The sequence below is a fragment of the Anabrus simplex genome, chromosome 6 (assembly GCF_040414725.1).
Source record: "Anabrus simplex isolate iqAnaSimp1 chromosome 6, ASM4041472v1, whole genome shotgun sequence".
NCBI lineage: Eukaryota > Metazoa > Arthropoda > Insecta > Orthoptera > Tettigoniidae > Anabrus > Anabrus simplex.
This window is the reverse complement of record NC_090270.1, coordinates 304980602-305003261: the sequence shown is the minus strand read 5'-3', so window position 1 is coordinate 305003261 and position 22660 is coordinate 304980602. Positions and strand designations below refer to the sequence as shown.

The following is a 22660-nucleotide window of genomic DNA, read 5'->3' as shown; positions in this document are numbered from 1 at the left end:
TTCGATTCCCTCCTCAGCCATCCTGGAAGTGGTTTTCTGTGGTTTCCCACTTCTCCTCCAGGCAAATGCCGGGATGGTACCTAACTTAAGGCCACGGCCGCTTCCTTCCCTCTTCCTTGTCTATACCTTCCAATCTTCCCATCCCCCCGCAAGGCCCCTGTTTAACATAGCAGGTGAGGCCGCCTGGGCGATGTACTGGTCATCCTCCCAGTTGTATCCCCCGACCCAGAGTCTGAAGCTCCAGGACACTGCCCTTGAGGCGGTAGAGGCGGGATCCCTCGCTGAGTCCGAGGCAAAAACCAACCCTGGAGGGTAAACAGATTAAGAAAGTAAGAAAGAAGAGTTTTGAAACGTAACTATTCCTTTCATACACGGATGTTTCATTATGATCCTAAGCAGGAACTTCTTCCTCACTTTTTGTTAGTGTAAGTAATAGACTCCAGCACCAAAGGAAGTGATTAAAATATTTTCTTTCATATTTCAGGTAACAACAGAGTACTCAGCTGAATACGAACCCAACACCATGGCTTTATTTTTCGAGAGCTTACTGCTAGATTTAGGAATTCTCCTCTTGGGACTTCTGACAGTGTGCTATGTATACCTTTCTCGCAACTACAACTTTTGGGCAAAAAAAGGTGTTCCCTTCGTAAAGCCATCACCTATCGTTGGAAATTTTATGGATATTGTTTTGTTAAGAAAACAAATTGGTAATTTTTGGAAAGATATATACCTGCAGCACAAGGACAAGCCGTGCGTTGGTGTCTTTGCATTTGATCAGCCGATGTTAATGGTGAGAGATTTAAACCTCGTGAAGAGTGTGTTGGTCAAGGATTTCAACATTTTTATGGATCGAAACGCGCAAACAAGTGAAGAATTGGACCCCCTTAGCTACAAGAACTTGTTTGTCTTGAATGGACAGCGATGGAGACACCTCAGGGCGAAGCTTTCTCCGACCTTCACTTCAGGAAAGATGAAGAGGATGTTCCAACTTGTAGACGAGTGTGGAAAACAACTCGTGACATACTTAGAAAACAAATCAGGTAAGTTTAATTGCTTACATATTATACAAAACCAACCATTCAGTATTTTATTGATTCGTACAGCACGCTCACTAGCAGGGCCTGGAATCTGATGACTGGCGACAATACAGAGTGGATACGCATTACAGACCTGCATGATAGAACCAAAGTACCACACCTACTAGACTATGCAGTAAACCTCACAAACAAATTTTACAACCACACATATAACCACACAAACAGACTCAAAACAATTAGGTAACTACGTACAAGGGAGCCTCCGTGGCTCAGACGGCAGCGCGTCGGCCTCTCCCGCTGCATACCGTGGTTCAAATCCCGGTCAATCCATGTGAGATTTGTGCTGGACAAAGCGGAGGAGGGACAGGTTTCTCTCCGGGTACTCCGGTTTTCCCTGTCATCTTTCACTCCAGCAACACTCTCCATTCTCATTTCATAGGATCTCTCAGCCATTCATAAATCACTTTGAGAGTGGCGACCCCATCGTATTAATAGCCTATATATGATTCATTTATCACATCCCTACGTCTTAAATGTATTCTCACACTAAAAATCGTACTCCGCAACACATAATACTCACTAAAAACTACACAAACCAATCAAATAAACTATAATTCACTAAGCCCACACAACAATGACCGTTTTTATAGCCTCTTTTCCCCTTTTAGGCTACTAAATTTACAACTACGACATTGGCATCTAAATTATCTTTCCACCTAATTATTTTACAACCCCCCACTCCTCCTTCACAGCTACAACACTACTGCTAACGCCTTTAAAACTCACTGCTGGCTCTTTATTAACATTTGTTACACTTGTTTAAATAAATGAGATGCGTAAAATCCCTAATAAATGCCCTGTTACCAACCTGAAGTAACTTCGGGCGTGGTCAGTAATTGGATTTGTCACCCTACCACACTACCACATACCAGTGTACCAACATAATCAGTGTCAGCCATGCTGTCTAGATAGACGAAATATGTGCCCTGCTTATATAGAACTCACAAACACCACTAGTATACATAAATAAGTAAATCAATTTATATAATTGAACCCTAATATTAAATTTACTCAATCTTAATATAGCATTTTAAAATTATTTTTCACAAAAAACAACCTAAATTCATCACACTAAAACTGAATAACAAATGTACTTCTTTATTTAGGAAATTGTATCCATAATAAAACTCAACAAACCAGACTGGGTAAGGAGCTTCAAATTGCACGGGTACACTCCTCCCCCACTGTGGGGGAAGGCCTAAAATTATTATGGGTCTCAGCCCACCACCCCCACCACTACCACCACTACCCATCCAGTCCACGGAAGCCCAAACTAAACAACTAGTACCACCACCACCCGCACCATTACCAACACAAACAGATGCCACAGCAAGGACTGTACAGGTACCGAACCCGATCCCCAACCCGGATACACAGAACATAGCCACACAGACTAGGAACAGGCGTATAAAACCTGCTTCCAAAGTCCCAGACATACTCAACACATAAAACAACTACAGAAACTGGAACCCTCACACGCCCACACCCATCCTTAATTTCATAGTACTCTAATTGCCTGAATCTAAATAATTCTGCAGCAGCTTGCTCAGAACTCACTCGCTGCAACAGGTGTGGTAGTCCTCACCGCCATATTGGTTGTAAGGTGCCTCGAGACCAGGCGAAGTGTGCCAACTGCCAAGGTAGCCACGCCGCTTCGTTTCCTGGTTGTCCTTTTACTGAGAGGGCAATTAGTGCACATTACAGAGACGCACGCCACCTAAACCACACCAACACACAACTTCCCCCATTGCTAAGCCTCCCAGTCACATCGCCATAGAACCCACGACTGACCATCATCCCTTCCCCCTCACCCAGCCAAGACACAAATACCCTCCTCCAAATACTTCTACTAAGCCTACTCTTGTCCCAAAACAGACTGCCTACCCATTACATCAACCAATAGACAAAACCAGACCACCTCAACAAACCAAGTAACACACTTCCCACCAAGTCAAGTAAGACAACCCGTAGTTCTCACTTCCTTAAAGCTAATCACCAACGAAGCACCGGAACCTCGGGCACAGCCGAGGCGGGGCACATAAAAAACGCTAAACCACAACACTGTTATTCCACAAGGCTGTTATTAAAAATTCACAATAGTGGCAATAACAGCAGATACACAACAATACATAATAAATATTCTTGTCAGAAAAACCAGCGACAAGGCCCAGTACTGCAAACCGAAAGCAACACAGGTCATGGTCAATATGGGTCACCATACAGGTATGCCACTTGTTGTTGGAGTTAATATAACACCTCAGCCATGCAATCACACACTGTGTGCGAAAGACCGAGTCATTTACCAAGCAACCTCTAAAAAGTGGCGACCTAATACAGTTATTAACAACAATTTTCTATTATTATTCATTAATTCAACTTCGCTAATCGACCAACTAGGGACCACGATAAGCCTCACCTTACATTCTGGCATTTGCTCATTTTTCGCTTGATCCACGTCGTCTTCATTAGCTCACTGGGTTTAGCACGTTCTTCTGTCCATTTCGCGCCGGTAGCCCCTTTTTCGTCCCAGAAAGTCCCAAAAAGTCTTGATGGCTGCTCTGAAAAGATTTCGGTCTTGTGCATCTTCTGCTTGTATGCCCAGTTCTTTAAGATCTTTCTTGACATTAACGTACCATGGCATTGCCGTTTTTGGTTTTGAGTCAAATGTACTGAAGATACGTTTCGTCCGTCCAGAGTCGATCATCCGTTGTATATGACCGTAGAAGCGAACTCTTCCTTTACGCATTGTGTCCGTGATCTTCTCTATCTTATAGTATACTTCTTGCCTGGATTTTATAATGTAGATGCCATTTTTGTAGTTTGGACCAAGTATGGTGTGCAGGATTTTTGTTTCTTTCCTCTCTGAATCCACAAGCAAACATTTCTCTCACAGGATAAGGCATTCATATGCATACAGCGATACTGGTTTAGTGACAGTGTTGTAATGACGAATTTTTGTGTTCAGAGAAAAGCACTTTTTGTTATATATGTTGCGGGTGGTTTGGAAAGTGACTTCAATTTTCCTGATTCTTGCTGCTATGGCCTCCTTGTCAAGTTCATTTTGCTATATCCATTCCCCAAGGTATTTAAATTTATTAACACGCATTATCGTTCCATATTTGGTGTTTCGTTGTGCCGTATCATCTTTTATGTTCGACATTACATCTGTCCTTTGAAAGGAAATTTGCAAACCTGTTTGTTCTGCTACTTCCTTCAACACATTGATCTGTTCTGTTGCACTTTCGAAATTTTCTATCATCAGGGCTATATCATCAGCGAACGCTAAACAATATATTTCCACTCCGTTTTGCTTTGTCCCAATCCTTAAGGGTTTGTAAAGGTTTCTTTCTTTTAACATCTCTCGCCACTCCTGCATTACCTTTTCAAGTACGCAGTTGAACAAAAGAAGTGACAGCCCATCTCCCTATCGAACGCCTGTCTCGATCTCAAAGGGTTCAGAGAGACATTCTTGGAATTTTACTTTGGATTTGATATTAGTTAGAGCTGCCATTATTATCGCCAGCAGTTTCTGATCGACTCCCATTTGTACAAGTATGTTAAGCAACACATCACGGTCGATGGAGTCGTATGCTCTCCTGAAGTCTACACATGTCGATACATAGGTTGGTTTGCTAGTAGTTTTACGTCGCACCGACACAGATAGGTCTTACGGCGACGATGGGACAGGAAAGGGCTAGGAGTGGGAAGGAAGCGGCCGTGGCCTTAATTAAGGTACAGCCCCAGCATTTGCCTGGTGTGAAAATGGGAAACCACGGAAAACCATTTTCAGGGCTGCCGACAGTGGGGTTCGAACCTACTATCTCCCGAATACTGGATACTGGCCGCACTTAAGCGACTGCAGCTATCAAGCTCGGTACATAGGTTGGACCTCTCAGCATATGGTATCTTATTATGGTTGTAGTTTCTCATCGACTCCCATTTCTGCAAGTATGTTAAGCAACACATCGCAGTCGATGGAGTCATATGCTCTCCTGAAGTCTACACATGTCGATACATAGGTTGGACCTCTCAGCATATGGTATCTTATTATGGTTGTAGTTTCTCATCGACTCCCATTTCTGCAAGTATGTTAAGCAACACATCGCAGTCAATGGAGTCGTATGCTCTCCTGAAGTCTACACATGTCGATACATAGGTTCGACCTCTCAGCATATGATATCTTATTATGGTTGCAATTTCTCATCGACTCCCATTTCTGCTTGTATGTGCTACAGATCACGGTCGATGGAGTCGTATGCTCTCCTGAAGTCTACACATGTCGGTACATAGGTTCGACCTCTGAGCGTATGGTATCTTATTATGGTAGGTTCGACCTCTCAGCATATGGAATCTTATTATGGTTGCAATTTCTCATCGACTCCCATTTCTGCAAGTATTTTAAGCAACACATCACGGTCGATGGAGTCGTATGCTTTCCTGAACTCTACAAATGTCGACACATAAGTCCGCCCTCTCAGCATATGATATCTTATTATGGTTTATAGGTTAAGTATTTGTTCTGCACTTGATCGGCCTTTCCGAAAACCTGCTTGGTTTTCCCCGAGTTTGTGTTCAACTTGCTGTTCTAGTCTTTCAAGGATGGATAGTGACAGGATCTTGTAGGCTACTGACAGAAAAGACTTACCATGGTAATTGCTCACATCTCTTATATTTCCTTTCTTGTGTAAAGGATGGATCAAATCTAGCTTCCAGTCCTCTAGTAGTTGTTCTTCTCCCCATATATCTACAATAGTTTGGTGTAGGATGCCAATTGCTTCTTCCGGGGCATGTTTCCACAGTTCCACAATCATGGAGTCTTCACCAGAAGCCTTGTTATTTTTCAGTCTCATTATGTAGCGTTTGATTTCATCGCGACTTGGTGGGTCCTACCTCTATGAACGTCTTGTTTAACCTTGTCCATTAGTTCCTTTTCATACTTGCGTTTCTCACTGCGCATTATTTTTGCGGTTTGTGCTTGTTGTATTTTGTACATTTTCCAATCGTCTTCTTTCTTTTCGAGGTGTAATACTTTTTCCAGGCATTCACACGATCCCCTAAGGTCTTCTCGCAGCTATCGTTCCAGCACGTGTGCTTCTTCCTCTTCTTGATTTCGGCCACTCCTTTTACAGCTTGTATCATCTGCTTTTTCTCGTGCTGTTGAAGTCTTTTTCCACTGGTTGCACAAGTTCTTTGAATTCATTCTTTCTCTGAGCTTTCTCGTGTCAAAGCGAATGATGGTAGGTTCATTTATTTTTTTGTTGTTGAGAGGGATTGGCCGGAACTTTATTACTGATACGTAGTGATCTGAGTCTAGTTTATTCCCTTTTTTACGGTAACTTTCATGATTTCCGGACTGTATCTTCGAGATATAGCAACATGGTATATTATTATTATTATTATTATTATTATTATTATTATTATTATTATTATTATTATTATTATTATTATTACTTCACCTAAAATTAGTATTCTTATACTTATTTCCTAAAGAGACCAGGCGAGGAGCACAATAGCGCACCGGTTCTGGTAATTAATTAAGGTCACCCTCCCTCACTGTTACATCTAGCTGCGTCTCGGGCGACAAGTGGCCACGATTGGTCCATGGACCGACAGCTCTGCAGTCCGACCGACCAACCGAGCAGAGGAGGGGTCTACCGTGCCTCAACGCCTCTGCATTCAGGAGACGGAGAGGAGGTGTTCCCCACCATCGGCTATCCTGAGAATGGTTTTCCGTGGTTTTCCATTCTCCTGCACTAAGGCGAATGCCGGGACAGTTCCTAGTATAAACCACGGCCGCCAACCTTCTCCGATACAAATCTCCCGGTCTGAGAGACGGCGTCACCGTCTAAGAGGCCAGCCTCCCCCTTCAGGGTAGGAATGAAAACATTCAGTACTAGTAGAAGAAAAGGGGCAATGTCTTTTTACATCCTCCCCCCCCCCCCTTCCAGATACAATGAATAACTCCAACAATAATATAATGCACACAGACTAAACTCACAAACATTAGAACAACTACACCACCCACAACTAACTCACTATGACAATTGTAGACCCTAAGAACCCTTAACTGCGTAATTAAATCAAGAAATTGTCCGGCTCCACGGCTAAATGTTTAGCGTGCTGGCCTTTGGTTCAAGGGGCCCCGGGATCGATTCCGAGTCGGGTCGGGGATTTTAACTTTCATCGCTGAATTCCTATGGCTGGATATATGTGATGTTTTCGGCATTAGATTTCATCTTAGTTAGGGCCTCATCCTCACAGACACACAGGTCGTCTATACGGCGTCAAATCGAAAGTCCTGCACCAGGCCTCTCCAGAGGCCACACGCCATTATTATTATTATTATTATTATTATTATTATTATTATTATTATTATTATTATTATTATTATTATTATTATTATTATTATTATTATTATTATTATTATTATTATTTCAAAAAATTGACAACGCATTAAAGGTGATTAGTGAAGTATTTGAAGTCATAACACACACCATAAAACTTACGAAATTCATCAGTTTAGATGTTGATCGGTCTCTTGATATGCAGACAGTGGCATGAATTGAAAAAATGCCATGTATGCAGGGCCTTCCCGTCCATTTGCGAGGCCTGGGGTGGAAGTAAATCATTGCGAGACCAATGATTTAAGTGAGAATTCCATATCCAGGATGAATAAATTATTCCGCGCCAACTTCGACTAATTTATTTGTATTCTATTTTTATTTATTTGCTAGTTGCTTTACGTCACACCGACACACAGAGGTCTTATGGCGACGATGGGATACGAGAGGGCTAGGAGTGGGAAGGAAGCGGCCGTGGCCTTAATTAAGGTATAGCCCCAGCATTTACCTGGTGTGAAAATGGGAAACCACAGACAACCATCTTCAGGGCTGCCGACAGTGGGGATCGAACCTACTATCTCCCGGATGCAAGCTCGCAGCTGCGCGCCCCTAACCACACGGCCAACTCACCTGGTGACTATTTTATTAATGATAGTGTTATCCTACTAAATATTTAAAGGAAGAGGAAAGTGTAGGTTATTATTATTATTATTATTATTATTATTATTATTATTATTATTATTATTATTATTATTATTATTATTATTATTATTATGTAATCTCTTTACACTCCAGGGTTTGTTTTTCTCCCGGCCTCAGCTAGGGTTCCCATCTCTACCGCCTCAAGGGCAGTGTCCTAGAACGAGAAGATTGAAGACTGAACTTGAAGATTGACTCTTTATCTTCCTCTGGACCATAAGAACCCAGTCACTCCCAATACCAAATTTGAAATGTAAAATAGTATCATTTTCAACTATTGTCTCCCAAGGCTTAGTCGGTGTTTATTGTAGAGGTGTTTTATTTTGTTTTGGTTTGGTTTTTTTAAATAGTATTCTATGTGGCACAGTATTCCTCTCCCAGGAAGTAGTCTTGTTGAATAGTTTCACTATGCCCCCTATCGCCGGAGGAGGACCAATTCCTCTACGAGAAGGCCTCAACTGCTATGAACAGGGGCCTTGTGGGGGATGGGAAGATCGGAAGGGATAGCCAAGAAAGAGCCGTGGTCTTAACTTTGGTACCACTCCGGCATTTGCCTGGAGAAGTGGGAAACCACGGAAAACCACTTCGAGCATGGCTGAGATGGGAATCGAACCCCCTCTACTCAGTCGACCTCCCAAGGCTGAGCGAACCTCGTTCCAGTCCTCGTACCACTTTTTAAATTTCGTGGCAGAGCCGGGAATCGAACTTGGCCTCCGGGTGTGGTCGCTAATCACATTAACCACTAACACCACAGAGGCGGACCTGTACAATACAACACTTAGTACGTTTTAACATTATTCGCGACATTTTGTATGGTGTCAAATGCATTCTCATTAAAACACAACCCAAGCTTAACCCTCAAACACACGCGTATGGGGTGGAATCCACCCCAGGTCATTTCATTTCCTAGTGAAATGTACAAAAACCCTTTCTGTGCTCTCCCCGCTATTGTACCTTTCTGCCTGATCCTCCCCAGAAAGAATCATTCTTACATAATCCATCTTAAAATCTCCAATTTATACAGTAATTCATATTTTACAGTACAATGATATGTGGGGTGGAAAGCACCCCCACGCGTATGTCTGCGTCCTAAGATCTGGCGCGTGTGCTTAAGGGTTAATAGGGAACTTGAAGATTGACTCTTTATCTTCCTCTTGACCATAAGAACTCATTCACTCCCAATACCAACTTTGAAGGAGTGAAATGGTATCATTTTCAACTTTTGTCTCTCAAGGCTTAGTCGGTGTTTGTTGTAGAGGTGTTTTAGTTTAGTTTAGTTTAGTTTAGTTTAGTTTAGTTTAGTTTAGTTTAGTTTAGTTTAGTTTAGTGTAGTTTAGTGTAGTTTAGTTTAGTTTAGTTTAGTTTAGTTTAGTTTAGTTTAGTTTAGTTTAGTTTAGTTTAGTTTAGTTTAGTTTAGTTTAGTTTAGTTTAGTTTTGAATATAGTATTCCATGTAGCACAATATTCCTCTTCCAGGAAGCATTCTCTTAGGTGAAAGGTGCATGCACTTTCTAAGTGCATATTGTATTAATCGATGCTTGCAAGGATGCTGTGTATCATCTTAAAACCTCTATTTCTTTTGATGTTGCCATTCCATCCACTAAACCCATGATCCTCTGCTTTGATTTTCCTTCTTCATTTTACAGATATTCCACAGGTGGTCTTCTCTTGCTTACTGGGGCCAGTATTTCTGGTCCTTCGTCAACAATATGCCTAATTTCAATTTCAACATCTACAACCAGATGATCAGTACCGTGCTTATCAATCACTCAATCACTACTGATTGAATTGCCTGGGTGATTTTCATTTGGCGGATGGAATGAATGTGTTTACACATATTCTATTTGACACTGGAGTCTACATATGTGAACGCATGTATTGCAGTCATCACATACTAAATTGCAATTGCAGGAGCTATCATTTTCTTGTACGGCATACACCTGCATAATCTCTGAAGATGACGGTACTCTCCAAATAAGTATCTTATTTCATTATCAAATGAGTGTTTACCTCAAGGCTACATTTGTGACTCATAATAATAATGGAATAAAGGAATAACACGAGGGACTTTTAAAAGACATTTAAGAGGAACCTTTCTAAATACAAACCACCCAGCTTGTGCTTTAAGAAAGAGGATGTACTATAGCAACAAACACCAAAGAAAATTGTCAACTATTGGGGGAATACTTTAAACACCTACTTAACTGCCTAGTACCACAATATGAAACAGAAATCACAAATCTGATTAAGAAGTTCAAGAACAACAAAGCAGCTGATGAAGATTCGATAGCAGCCGAACTATGGAGACATGCGAGCCCCCAAATGGTCAAGAACCTGTGTCAGTTAATGCAAGAAATCTGGAACACTGGTAAGATTCCCGACGATTGGAAGTTAGCGCTGATACACCCGCTACAAGAAAGGAAACAGAACAGATGTTAATAACTACAGAGGTATCTCGTTACTTCAAGAAACCATTTAAGATCCTGTCCTTGCCACTGCTGTCAAGATTAGAACAACAACTCGAACACCAAATCGGCGAATACCAGGCAGGCTTCCCCCAAAGGATGGTCGTGTGTGGAACAAATCTGCAACCTTAAGACAATACTAAAGGACAGAGTTGCCAGAGGCAAGAAATAAATAGCAGTGTGTGTAGACTTTCGGAAAGCATATGACTCAGTCGATAGGAGTACACTGTATGACATCCTTAAAGACATTGGCACAGATAACAAGATATTACAATTAATAAAGGAGACCCTAACAAACACATACTCAAAGGTGAAGTTCATGGGTGAGATATCTGAACCCTTTGAAGTCAAGACAGAGATAAGACAAGGAGATAACCTATCCCCACTGATGTTCAATTGTGTCATGGACAACGTCATCAAAGAATGGGAAAAAATACTCGCAGCAAAAGGCGTTAAGGGCCAAGCAAGGACAGGGTACAAGAAAGAAAAAATTGCTATCAACTGCTTAGCATTCGCTGATGATCTTGTGCTGCTGCCAGAGAACATTAAATCAGCTTCAATGCAATTCACACTTTGGAAGAGATAGCAGTAAAAACCGCCCTGCAGATATAAGTTGAACAGACCCATTTCATGACCAATATTAAAGAAGCCCCGAGATACATAGTGACAAAAAAGGAGGATAAGATAATTAAAGTTGTTAAGTACCTTGATGAGATAACGGGCTCGATAAAGAAGGAAACCGCGAGAGAGCCAGAAAAATGGAGCTTTCATTCCACCTTACGAAAAACACATACAACAAGAAAGCGATGTCTATTAGGACTAAACTACGACACTATCAGACAGTAATCCAACCAGAATGCTGTATGCTTCAGAATGCCTAGGATTAACAACCAGAACACACACTGAAGAGATCAAGAAGAAGGAAAGAAGGATTTTAAGAAAAAATCTCAGACCGAAATTCTGCGCTGTCACATACTAATTACACACTAACAAAGAAATACCCTACCGAGTGGTACAGCTGCCCCTATTCACTCAGTTTTATGCAACCCGAAGATTATAGCGTAACCTAAAAACATTAACCTTGGCTACTCCCAGCGATGCCTGGTCTCTCTACACTTTCTATAATTATTTTATTCGTGTCAACGAAATCAGCATTAACGATAAAATACCGAATGATTGTAAGCAATCGTGAAAATTCTGTATCACAGAAACTTCATGTACAGAGAATATGATGGCTGAATGACTAGAAGTAGTGTTGATATAACGCTAAACAACGACAGGTCGCGATAGCCGAGCATGCTTGAAGGTAAAGGAAGAAAGCTATGCTCGTTAGTCGGAGGTTCGAGTCCGGTATAGGACTTTTTTATTCCGTTGTAAACTTTTCGTATGAGTCGCGTTGTTGCCAAGACAAATCTAAATCATGATCAGTTCTCATGTTGCAGATGCTCTGTTATATTCGTTTCTAAGTAGCTGTTAAAAGAGCTATTTGCAGTAAAATAAGCTATCACCGTCCGTCTCTGTGGTGTAGTGGTTAGTGTGATTAGCTGCCACCCCCGGAGGCCCGGGTTCGATCCCCGGCTCGGCCACGAAATTTGAAAAGTGGTACGAGGGCTGGAACGGAGTCCACTCAGTCTCTGGAGGTCAGCTGAATAGAGGTGGGCTCGATTCCCACCTCAGCAATCCTCGAAGTGGTTTTCCGTGGTTTCTCATTTTTCCTCCATGCAAATGCCACGGTCGCTTCCTTCCCACTTCCTTGTCTATCCCTTCCAATCTTCCTATCCCCCCACAAAGCCCCTGTTCAGCATAGCTAATTGTGTCCCTACGACCCAAAGCCTCACCCTCAAGGATCCCACCTCTAATTCTACCATTAATCCACAGAAGGAACTTTGGTTCTCCTTCTTATGCCCTTCATCTTACTCGTCAATACAAGTGAAGTGTCGAAGAGCATGTAAATATGTAAATATGTATATAGCCTTATCTAATCCTACGTTGGGATAAACGCCATGCATTCTCTCAATTGCAAATTAGTACTGTTATTTAGTCTACTAACAACAGTGTAACAATAAGCCCAGAATCTTCTATTTCTTGTGTAGTTACTTTAGAAGTACTTGGAAAATTCATTTGCATTTGATCGTCCATTAAATTACTTCCTGAAGGATGCATTCTTTCAAAAGTAACTGAATCTGTCTCCTACATTAATGTTAAAATCATTTTATGATAATTTACTTATTTTTCCTTCCTGTTTACTTTTGACTAACTATTCTTCCTTCACGCTCTGTCAACATGTCATAAGCAAAATAATTAGTGGTTGCAGATCCACGCATTGTAGAGAAATAGATAAATAGACATGAAGATCTTTGGAGATAAACAGTCAACTTAATTTTTCATACAGATAAGCGGAAAATATAGACAGTATTTTTAGTCACTTATACTGGACAACAGAAAAGCACAAGGAAACCCCTGTTTTAAGTCATCCAGCACTAAAAGAGTTATTAACTCAAACCCATAGCTGTTGCCCCCAAGTGTTCCATCAATACATAAGTTACACACTGAGTGGCCAAAATTCATGGGAAGACACTGAATGTGATGTTAATAACGAGTTGCTCCTCCACGATCCCTCAAAACGGCAACAATACGGTGAGGCAACGACTTACAAGGTGTTGAAATAATTCTGGAGGGATGTGGACCTACGCATATTGCACTGCTACCCACAATTCATCTTGTATAGTTGGTGCGGAGTTCATGGAGCGTACACCAGCATCCCATAAATGCTTGATTGGACGAAGATCGGGGGATCTGGAGGGGGCAAATTCATTGTCGTAACTTCACTGGAGTGCTCCTCCAACCACCTGCATGCCACCACAAAGCAATGACATGGCGCATTGTCCTATTGAAACAAGGCATCTCCATCAGGGTACTCTGGGGCCAGAAAGGGATGCAGATGGTGTGAAAGAATGTCCACATAACGTGCACCTGTCAGTGCTCCCTGCAGCCAGTCAACGAGGCCTAATGGCGACCATGAGAATGCCACCCAGATCAGAACTGAGCCACCTCCCACCTGGACACAACCTTGTTGGCACGAGGATCCATAGCTTCATGAGGCAAACACCGCACCGTTCAGTAAACAACACAGTGGTCTTCCCGTGCGGCAATTTACGCGGGTAGTAACATTATCTCTGCGATATTGAAGATCCACCCTCGACACTGTTGACCTCGAAAACCGAAATTCGCGTGTAATCTCCGCAACGCTATGACCCATGCACAATACGCCGATGATCACCCACGTTCAAAGTCAGTTGCCATCCTCACGAGACTGGTGCCTGTGACAGACTGCTCAGCTAGCCGCAACGCTCAGGGGTTATACACGGCACATTTTCTAATGAGACACCCCTTACCGTGACTTTGCCTACTCAATGTAGTTTTCAGTCAATACCATATTTTTTTTGTATTTCTCTTTAAGTTTTGTTCATAACAAATAAAGTAAATAATCTATTCTGAGCTATGGTCGCTTTTGACTGGTAGTGCCCTGGGGTTTATAGAATAATTCACAGGGACTGTCACCTGTACTTGTACCATGTTCTTGATGTCTCACAGATTCAGAGCTCAAGTTACAGCTAGGCTCAATATTACATAAATCGTTTTTAGAGAGGAGACACAAGAACTCAAGACAGAAGAAGTGGAATCAGAGATAAGGCTGTTTGCAGATGATGTTATTTTGAACAGAGTAATAAATAAGTTACAAGATTGTGAGCAGCTGCAGGGTGACCTCGATAGTGTTGTGAGATGGACGGTGGGCAATGGTATAATGATAAACGGGTTTAAAAGTCAGGTTGTGAGTTTCACAAATAGGAAAAGTCCTCTCAGTTTTAATTACTGTGTTGATGGGGTGAAAGTTCCTGTTGGGATAATTGTAAGTACCTAGGTGTTAATATAATAAAATACCTTTTTTTGCTAGTTGCTTTACTTCGCACCGACACGGATAGGTCTTATGGCGACGATGGGACAGAAAAGGGCTAGGAGTGGGAAGGAAGCGTCCGTGGCCTTAATTAAGGTACAGCCCCAGCATTTGCCTGGTGTGAAAATGGGAAACCACGGAAAACCATTTTCGGGGCTGCCGACAGTGGGGTTCGAACCTACTATCTCCCGAATACTGGATACTGGCCGCAATTAAGCGACTGCAGCTATCGAGGTCGGTAGAAAAGACCTTCATTGGGGTAATCACATAAATATGATTGTTAATAAAGGGTACAGATCTCTGCATATGGTTATGAGGGTATTTAGGGGTTGTAGTAAGGATGTAAAGGAGGGGGCATATAAGTCTCTGGTAAGACCCCAACTAGAGTATGGTTCCAGTATATGGGACCCTCGCCAGGATTACTTGATACAAGAACTGGAAAAGCAGCTCGATTTGTTCTGGGTGATTTCCGACAAAAGAGTAGCGTTACAAAAATGTTGCAAAGTTTGGGCTGGGAAGACTTGGGAGAAAGGAGACGAGCTGCTCGACTAAGTGGTATTTGCGAGCTGTCAGTGGAAAGATGGCGTGGGAGGACATCAATAGACGAATAAGTTTGAGTGGTGTCTTTAAAAGTAGAAAAGATCACAATATGAAGATAAAGTTGGAATTCAAGAGAACACATTGGAGCAAATATTCGTTTGTAGGGAGGGGAATTAGGGATTGGAATAACTTACCCAGGGAAATGTTAAAAAAAATTTCCAATTTCTTTGCTATCATTTAAGAAAAGTCTAGGAAAACAACAGATCTGCCACCTGCCACCTGGGCGACTGCCCTAAATGCAGATCAGTAGTGATTGATTGATTGATTGATTGATTGATTGATTGATTGATTGATTGATTGATTGATTGATTGATTGATTGATTGATTGATTGATTGATTGATTGATTGATTGATTGATTGATTGATTGATTGATTGAACTCGAGTAGCAAGTGAGACCAAGGGCTCCAGGGAGTATGAGGATAATCCATATTTTCACATGCTCTAAGCGAAAATTGAAGAACTGGACACAAAACTCAGTGTGGCCGTTTAACACTAAAATTTGTAAGAATAAGGAATGTACCGAACCGGTTGGCCACCTATCTGTGAGCTTGTATTTATGAGATAGTGGGCTCGAACCCCACTGTCAGCAGTCCCGAAGACGGTTTTCGTGGTATCCCATTTTCACACCAAACAAATGCTGGGGCTTTGCCTTAACGCCATGCTCGGTTATTTCCCATTCCTAGCCCTTTCCTACACCAACGTAGTCCTGAGACCTGTCTGTGACGGTGCGACGCAAAACAAAGTGTAAACAAAAAGAATAACCAAAACAATAAGAATAAAACAAGTAATGATTTAGATGCGATCGGGCCCATTCGTGCGTTTTCTTTCGTGCAAACACACATTCCGCACAGGCTAAGTGTATTTCGAATCTTGATTTCCTCACTTATAGGATATTATAATCCAAACCCCTGAGAAACGTATAACTGAGATCCAATTGCATTTTTTACTAGCAAATCGACTGCTTAGGAAAGGGCCTCTCAAACGCCAAAAATCTCACGCGTGCAAACAGCGGCGCAGAGTTCCTGTGCACAGTGCATCGGTCCCGCTCGGCTCGGCTCGGACCAACGCTTCGTCTCTGGGCTACTCGGCTAAGCTCAGCTCAACTCGGCTCGGATTTGGAGCGCTACGGAGCAAGTGAAGAAGAGGGAGACAGTGGGAGCAAGCGAGACAGGCGTGGGGAAAGAGAGAGACAGCGCTATTGCTTCAAATCGAGGAGTGGGGGTCTGCACTCTGGTCAACCAAGCGAAGTCGTCTTTTGCACCGGGCACAGTGCATGCACCAAGCGCACGCACCCTGAGAGGCCCTGACTTAGGATTACGCTAACACCCAATTCTTTCTCGTTGTAAGGAGTTGCCTCTGTGACCAGTACTCCTTCATGCATTCGCTGGTCTGCTTCCGTTGTTCATCTGTGCTGGCTCTTCCAGTCTCCTTAGTTCTTCCTACTGCTTGAAACTCTTCCAAATTTTTCACCGTGTTCCTAAATTGAATCCTGTCTAATATTTGGACCTCCGAGATGTTTAAACTTTCCATATCCTTCCACGTTTCCTTAATCCATATCCATGCTTTAATCGTCTTCTTTTTTTTCAGACTCCGAAACCCGTAAAAGTAGTTTGTGGAACGTAAAACATTTTCCAGAAGTAATCAAATATCTGCTTGGATGTCAATGCATTCCAGCCTCCTCCTATTTATGGACTCAGAGATACTCTCCATTTTCTGGTAAACTTCTTTGTTGCTCCAAAGTTTCCAACTGCCTTTAATTTGCACAGCGCCCATAATGTTTCTGAGGATTCTTCTTTCTACGACCTCTACCTTCTCCAACTTGTAGTTCATGGACGTGCATTCACTGGCATACAGACATTCTGTTTTAACCACGGTGGTGTAGTGTTTTATTTTAGCATTCCAGGATAAGCACTGTTTGTTGTTAATCCGAATGCTCTCTCCATTTTCGAGATCCGATCATCCTCTGCGGCTGTTTTTAGTCCATTCACCTGTGTGGTCTCACCAAGGTACTTGGACTTCTTGACCCTTTAGATCCATTCTATCTCTGTTTCGAGGAACTTCGGTCCTTCTTTGATGTTCGTCATGAATATGGTCTTTTCATTTGAGATCTTCAGACCTGTTTCGCTGGCAATTCTTTCAAAATGGTTGCGACCTCTGGGCTTTCTGATAGTATAGAAAAGAAAGCCATCCATGAAAGAGGCAGTTAACTTTAATCCATCCTGATTTTCATTCAAGACAGATTGGGGTTATTCTTTGACGTTAAAATTCTGAGTTCCATATTCCTACGATATTTTCTAGGACGCAGATGAATAGGTGCGGGGATAGTTCACCAAATTGCCTCACGCCTGTCGTGATTTCAAACGGTTGCCACAAATGACCCATGAACTTCTCTGTTCACCCTGGAGGTATTGCCCGTTAGTGTCTCTTTGATTATTTAATTTTAAATTACGATATTTCATCTCACCTCTCAACAACCAGTAATCACGATATCAAACACTGATAGAGATCTTCGGAACTGCTTAATTTACCACTACACTGCTGTGTAAAACTATAGGTTAGCTTCCTTGATTTTTAATTTATTGGTGTGAATGATCTCCATTCTAACAATACTGCCCCTCTGCATGTGGTACAACAGTCTGTATCTAAATGTAATTGTTTGTATCCTTTTTTTTAGAGAATGGAGAGCTGGAAGTTAAGGATGCAATGGCGAGGTATACCACGGACGTCATCGCGACATGTGCCTTCGGGCTAGATGGAGATGCTCTCTCCAATGAAAATAGTGTGTTCAGGGCGATGTTGAAACGTGTCTTCCAGGCTAACTTCATCAAGAATATACTTGTAGCGTTAACCTTCTTCGCACCTTCTCTACTGACCGTTTTAAAAATGAGAGTCATTGATGAAGACATTGCTCAGTTCATGCGCAAGACTATCTGGAGCACAGTGGAATATAGAGAGAAAAATAATGTGGTGAGAAATGACTTCTTGGACCTGCTGATGCAGATCAGGAAGAAGGGACACGTGGACGACGACACTGAGAACGGTTCTGTGGACGAGTCTTCAGATAAACTAGGTGAGTATCTGATTATTATTATTATTAACAAGTACATTGCAATTGAGAACTGCTTCTCTTTAGCACTCTCATCATGAAACGCACGAACCCATATGCATTAGTAACTGAATTAGACTTCCTATTCAGTTTCCCATTTTAGAACTCCTAACATCACCCGTTATTATTTAAAGTTTAAAATGTCATGATTGTTCCGTATTGAATAGAGAAATATACAATACTAAATAGAAGGAAGGATCCACCTTTCAATACTCCGTTGTTAAGTTGAACCAAATAGAAGTTACAACCTGTTCATTTGGGACCGGTTTCAACACATTTGAAGTGTCATCATCAGCCAATTAGCAAATCAGTACAAAAATTAAGTCATAAAGATCTACAAACAAGTAACACAATGATCACAGGCAAAAATTAACACTATTTCGTGCCGAAGCAATTCCAGTTGATGTTCATAACACAATGATCACAGTCAAAAGAGTAAAAAGAACAACACTATTTCGTGCCGAAACAAATCCAGTTGAAGTTCATAAGAAGGTCTAGAATCCTGTTATGCCGCATTCACATGTTATTAACAACAGTATGCGATCGAAGAGAGTAATGGATGCTCTTTTGCCTTTGTTTCTTTCATATTATTATCAGACTGCATTTTCAAGAATTTATTTTCGTTTTGTTGTCGTCTGTCTACTTATGTACTACGCTTCAAGAGACATATACTATCTTATCATCGTGAGAGTTTCAGATTATATTATACAATCGTCCTCAAACAATCTGCAATCACTCCGGATTTCGTTCGGCAGATCGGAGAAAAATAGAAGTGGTCTAGTAACAATACCCTGTACGACTCCCGATTTTATAGCAGCTTCGTCGCAATATTTAATTTCCATTTGTTCGGCTCCATGGCTAAATGGTTAGCGTGCTGGCCTTTGGTCACTGGGGTACCGGGTTTGACTCCCGGCCGGGTCGGGAATTTTATCTTCGCCTGGTTAATTTCTCCGGCTCGGGGGCTGGGTGTTTGTGTTCGTCTTAAATTTATAAGTTCAATTCATCGAGTCAATTCATGATAAATAATCAGACACATATAAAATTGTACTGGCTAAACGGTCGTTAGAACCGAAAGCCAAAACTTTGAAAGAAAAATAATAATTTCCATTTTAACACCTTCCGTGCGGTCTACAAAAAATTCTCGGATCTACAGAACTAACCTTTTATCAAACATTGCTTTTGCTAGTTTTCGGACCAGAATACTATGTGATAGACTACTGCATAGAAAGTTTTATCGAAATCAGTATTACAATAGCACTAACATAACACCTTTGTCTGAAGACTCGCTAATATCAGCACTGAGAGGCATCGACTCCCACAAGAGAGACCTTTTTCTCAAGGTTGAATTTGCTTAATTTACTGTTATTGCTATCTTCTAACACGAATGCTTCTGCTAATTTTTGAGCGTATCATCTGTAACGTTTGATACCATGTCAGTATTCATACATCGTATTACAGTTATATGTGACTAAAATAGAAATGAATACATGGCTTAAAATTAGATTCTGTATTTAGCCAAATAGAGTGTGCACTTTATCAAAATTCCACTGGGAAAATTCCACTTTGAAAATTTAGGCGACCTTTATGATCTGACTTTCAGTGTTGCAGCTCTCTGAGTTAAAAGGAAATAAAGTTGTATACGCAGTGATATCTTCTTGTATTTCTTGTATGCTAGAAACAAAGAATCAAAAACTATATCTGTATAGGCCCCGAAACCCTTGGAGGAGTCTCTCTTACCATTCGGCCTTCCTGGAGGGACGTATGTACGAGGCGGTTTGGTACTGGACCCAGTTTGTGCAGTTTGAAGCCGTGTGTCTTTTCTGCGGTTGCCTCCTTCGAACAATGGTTTCAGAATTAGGATCTTTTGTAAAGAAATGTATAGAGTACGACAAACAACATAAAATTTGAAAAAAATCCCATGGTTGAGTGACCTTGCTTGTTAAATATGAGTAGATTGTCATGACGAGAATTTGTATACCGATATCTGTCTGATTAATAGTTCAACACCATGAAACACCACCGCCTCTCCATTCATTACAGTTGCACCATCGTAAATACGTGCTTATTCATATTATTACAAATGGCGATGTTAAGCTTTCCTTGTCACGATCATGATACACAATCTCCTGCCAATATTACCTTACGGCACAGGTCGAAATAATTCCCACCATCTTACATCTTAATTTCACCTAAAAATATATAATTCTCGTGTATGTTCTAGTGCTTGATGGTGACGACTTCGTCGCCCAGTCCTTCATATTTCTGACTGCTGGTTTCGAGACCTCTTCAACGACCATGACGTTTACGCTGTATGAGTTGTCACTGCAGCCGGACATCCAGAAGAAACTGAGGGACGAAATTCAATCAGTGCTGAAGAAGAATGACGGCAAAGTGACATATGATGGAGTGCAAGAGATGGTCTACCTCGATATGGTAGTGTCAGGTAAGTGTTTCCGTCCTATCAATTTAATTTATCTTCATCTGTTGTCAGTTTTCTGTTGTCTCTACGTTCTGCCCGATGCTGAATATAACTTATATAACTCTCTCTCCTAACTATGTACTTTGGACAGGGGATGGTGGCATGCCATATGTGGCTGTAGAGTTTTTGCTATGCTCTCCTTTGCTAGATTCATAGCTTGATCTATAGGCTGCAATCAATCAATCAATCAGTCAATCAATCAATCGATCGATCGATCAATAAGTGGTTTACATTTAGAGCTTTCGCCGTCCTGCTCCACGGCTAAATCGTTAGCGTGCCGGCCTTTGGTCACAGGGGTACCCGGATTCGATTCCCAGCAGGGTCAGGAATTTTAATCATAATTGGTTAGTTACGCTAGCACGGGGACTGGGGTATGCGTCGTTTTTATAATCATTCCGAAATCATCACGACGCGCAGGTCGCCTACGGGGGTCAAATCAAAAGACCTTTACCTGGCTAGCCGAGCATGTCCTCGTACACTGCCGGCACTAAAAGCCATAAACAATTTCATTTCAGAGCTCTCGTTCAGGTGAAAGATTCGCTACCAATTGTTTATCTAGCCTTAAATGCTTGAAAAGAATTTGGAAATGTATCGAACATTCCCCTTAATAAATTATTCCAATCCCTTATACCTCATCCTATAAATGAATTCCAAAATTGTTTTCATATTATGATCTTTCCTGCTTCTAAAAACTCAATTCAAGATTATTCGACTTCTAATGTCATTCCACGCCATCTCTCCATTGACAGCTCGGAACATACTGCTTAGTCGAAGAGCTCGTCTCCTTACTCCCAAATCTTCACCAAAGCTTGCAACATTTGCATAACACCTACTCTTTTGTCAGAAATCACCAAGAACAAATCTCGTTACTTTCCTTTGGAACTTTTCCAGCTCGTATCAAGTACTCGTTGTGTGGAATCTATACGCCCTCTATTGTATCCGTACTATAACCCTTAAGTAACGTCATGATCATGTGAAGAGATCTGTATCCTCCCTTTACAACCTCATTAATGCCATTAACCGAATTGAGATTATTCCTTATATTAACACCTATAGTTCAGTTCTTATGAGTTTCGATTTGACATTTGAGCGCTGCCTTTTGACGGAGGCTAAGTGAAATAATAAACAACCGATCGCTCCGATAGAGCGCGTTAGACTCGAGTTCCAGTTACCAGTGTTGTCGATCTTTTGTTTACTGTAACCACATGCTATCAGCTGTGTGTTGTATTGTGCTCAGTCTTTTTCTCCGTCTTTGTCAGTTCACTCCGTCATTCTTGACAAAGCACCAACAATGACGGGTAGAAATAATGATTTGATTGAGTGGTTGAAGGAGCATAATATTTTGGTTCGCGATGACATGGGGAAAGGTGGGGGGGGGGGGGGGGAAATCTCATGCATCTTGTGAAACAAAACCAGCCCCAGTACCTAGTTTACGTAGTGGATGAAATAGTCAGAAGGCGTGGGCATAAATTTGTTCACCACCCTTCGTGGGATTTTTTCCGTGCTTAAGACAAATTGAATCTATTAGCAAAGCGAGCTCTTATAGATGGTGAGTAGAAATTTAATTTCATTTTCTCGCGTTTTATCTCTTCGAGTATTGATCTATTTTCATCGTATAGCCTTATCCTAAATATGTAATGTGTTATTGTTCATCTTATGTGAGTTATGCATGTTGCTACGAAGAATAATTGATTCTGGACTTTTATTCGAGTATATACATTTCTGTTCGTGTTACGTGTCGTGAATCAGCTGTGTTAAAAGAAAAAGCAAAGTCATCTCCGTACAGGCCATGAAGGCCCTTGGAGGGGTGGAAGGTAAAGGCTTCTACCATTCGTAACCTCGGTACGTGACGGGGTAGTGTGGTTAGCTCTGCGGCCGGCCACCTTTGCCCCCCAGGAATTAACCTGGTACTCGTTTT

At 41.6% G+C, this 22660-nt stretch overlaps 1 protein-coding gene across 1 annotated transcript in view; it reads left to right on the top strand.

Annotated features, from left to right (window-relative positions):
• LOC136876512 (cytochrome P450 6k1) overlaps positions 1 to 22660 on the top strand; it is a 41029-nt gene that overhangs the window by 13485 nt on the left and 4884 nt on the right. Inside the window, exons 2-4 of the mRNA XM_067150526.2 lie at positions 485 to 1040; positions 17832 to 18227; positions 20485 to 20706. Coding sequence (XP_067006627.2) covers positions 524 to 1040; positions 17832 to 18227; positions 20485 to 20706 — 1135 coding nt within the window. The 5' untranslated portion in view covers positions 485 to 523. The remainder of the gene's footprint in view (positions 1 to 484; positions 1041 to 17831; positions 18228 to 20484; positions 20707 to 22660) is intronic.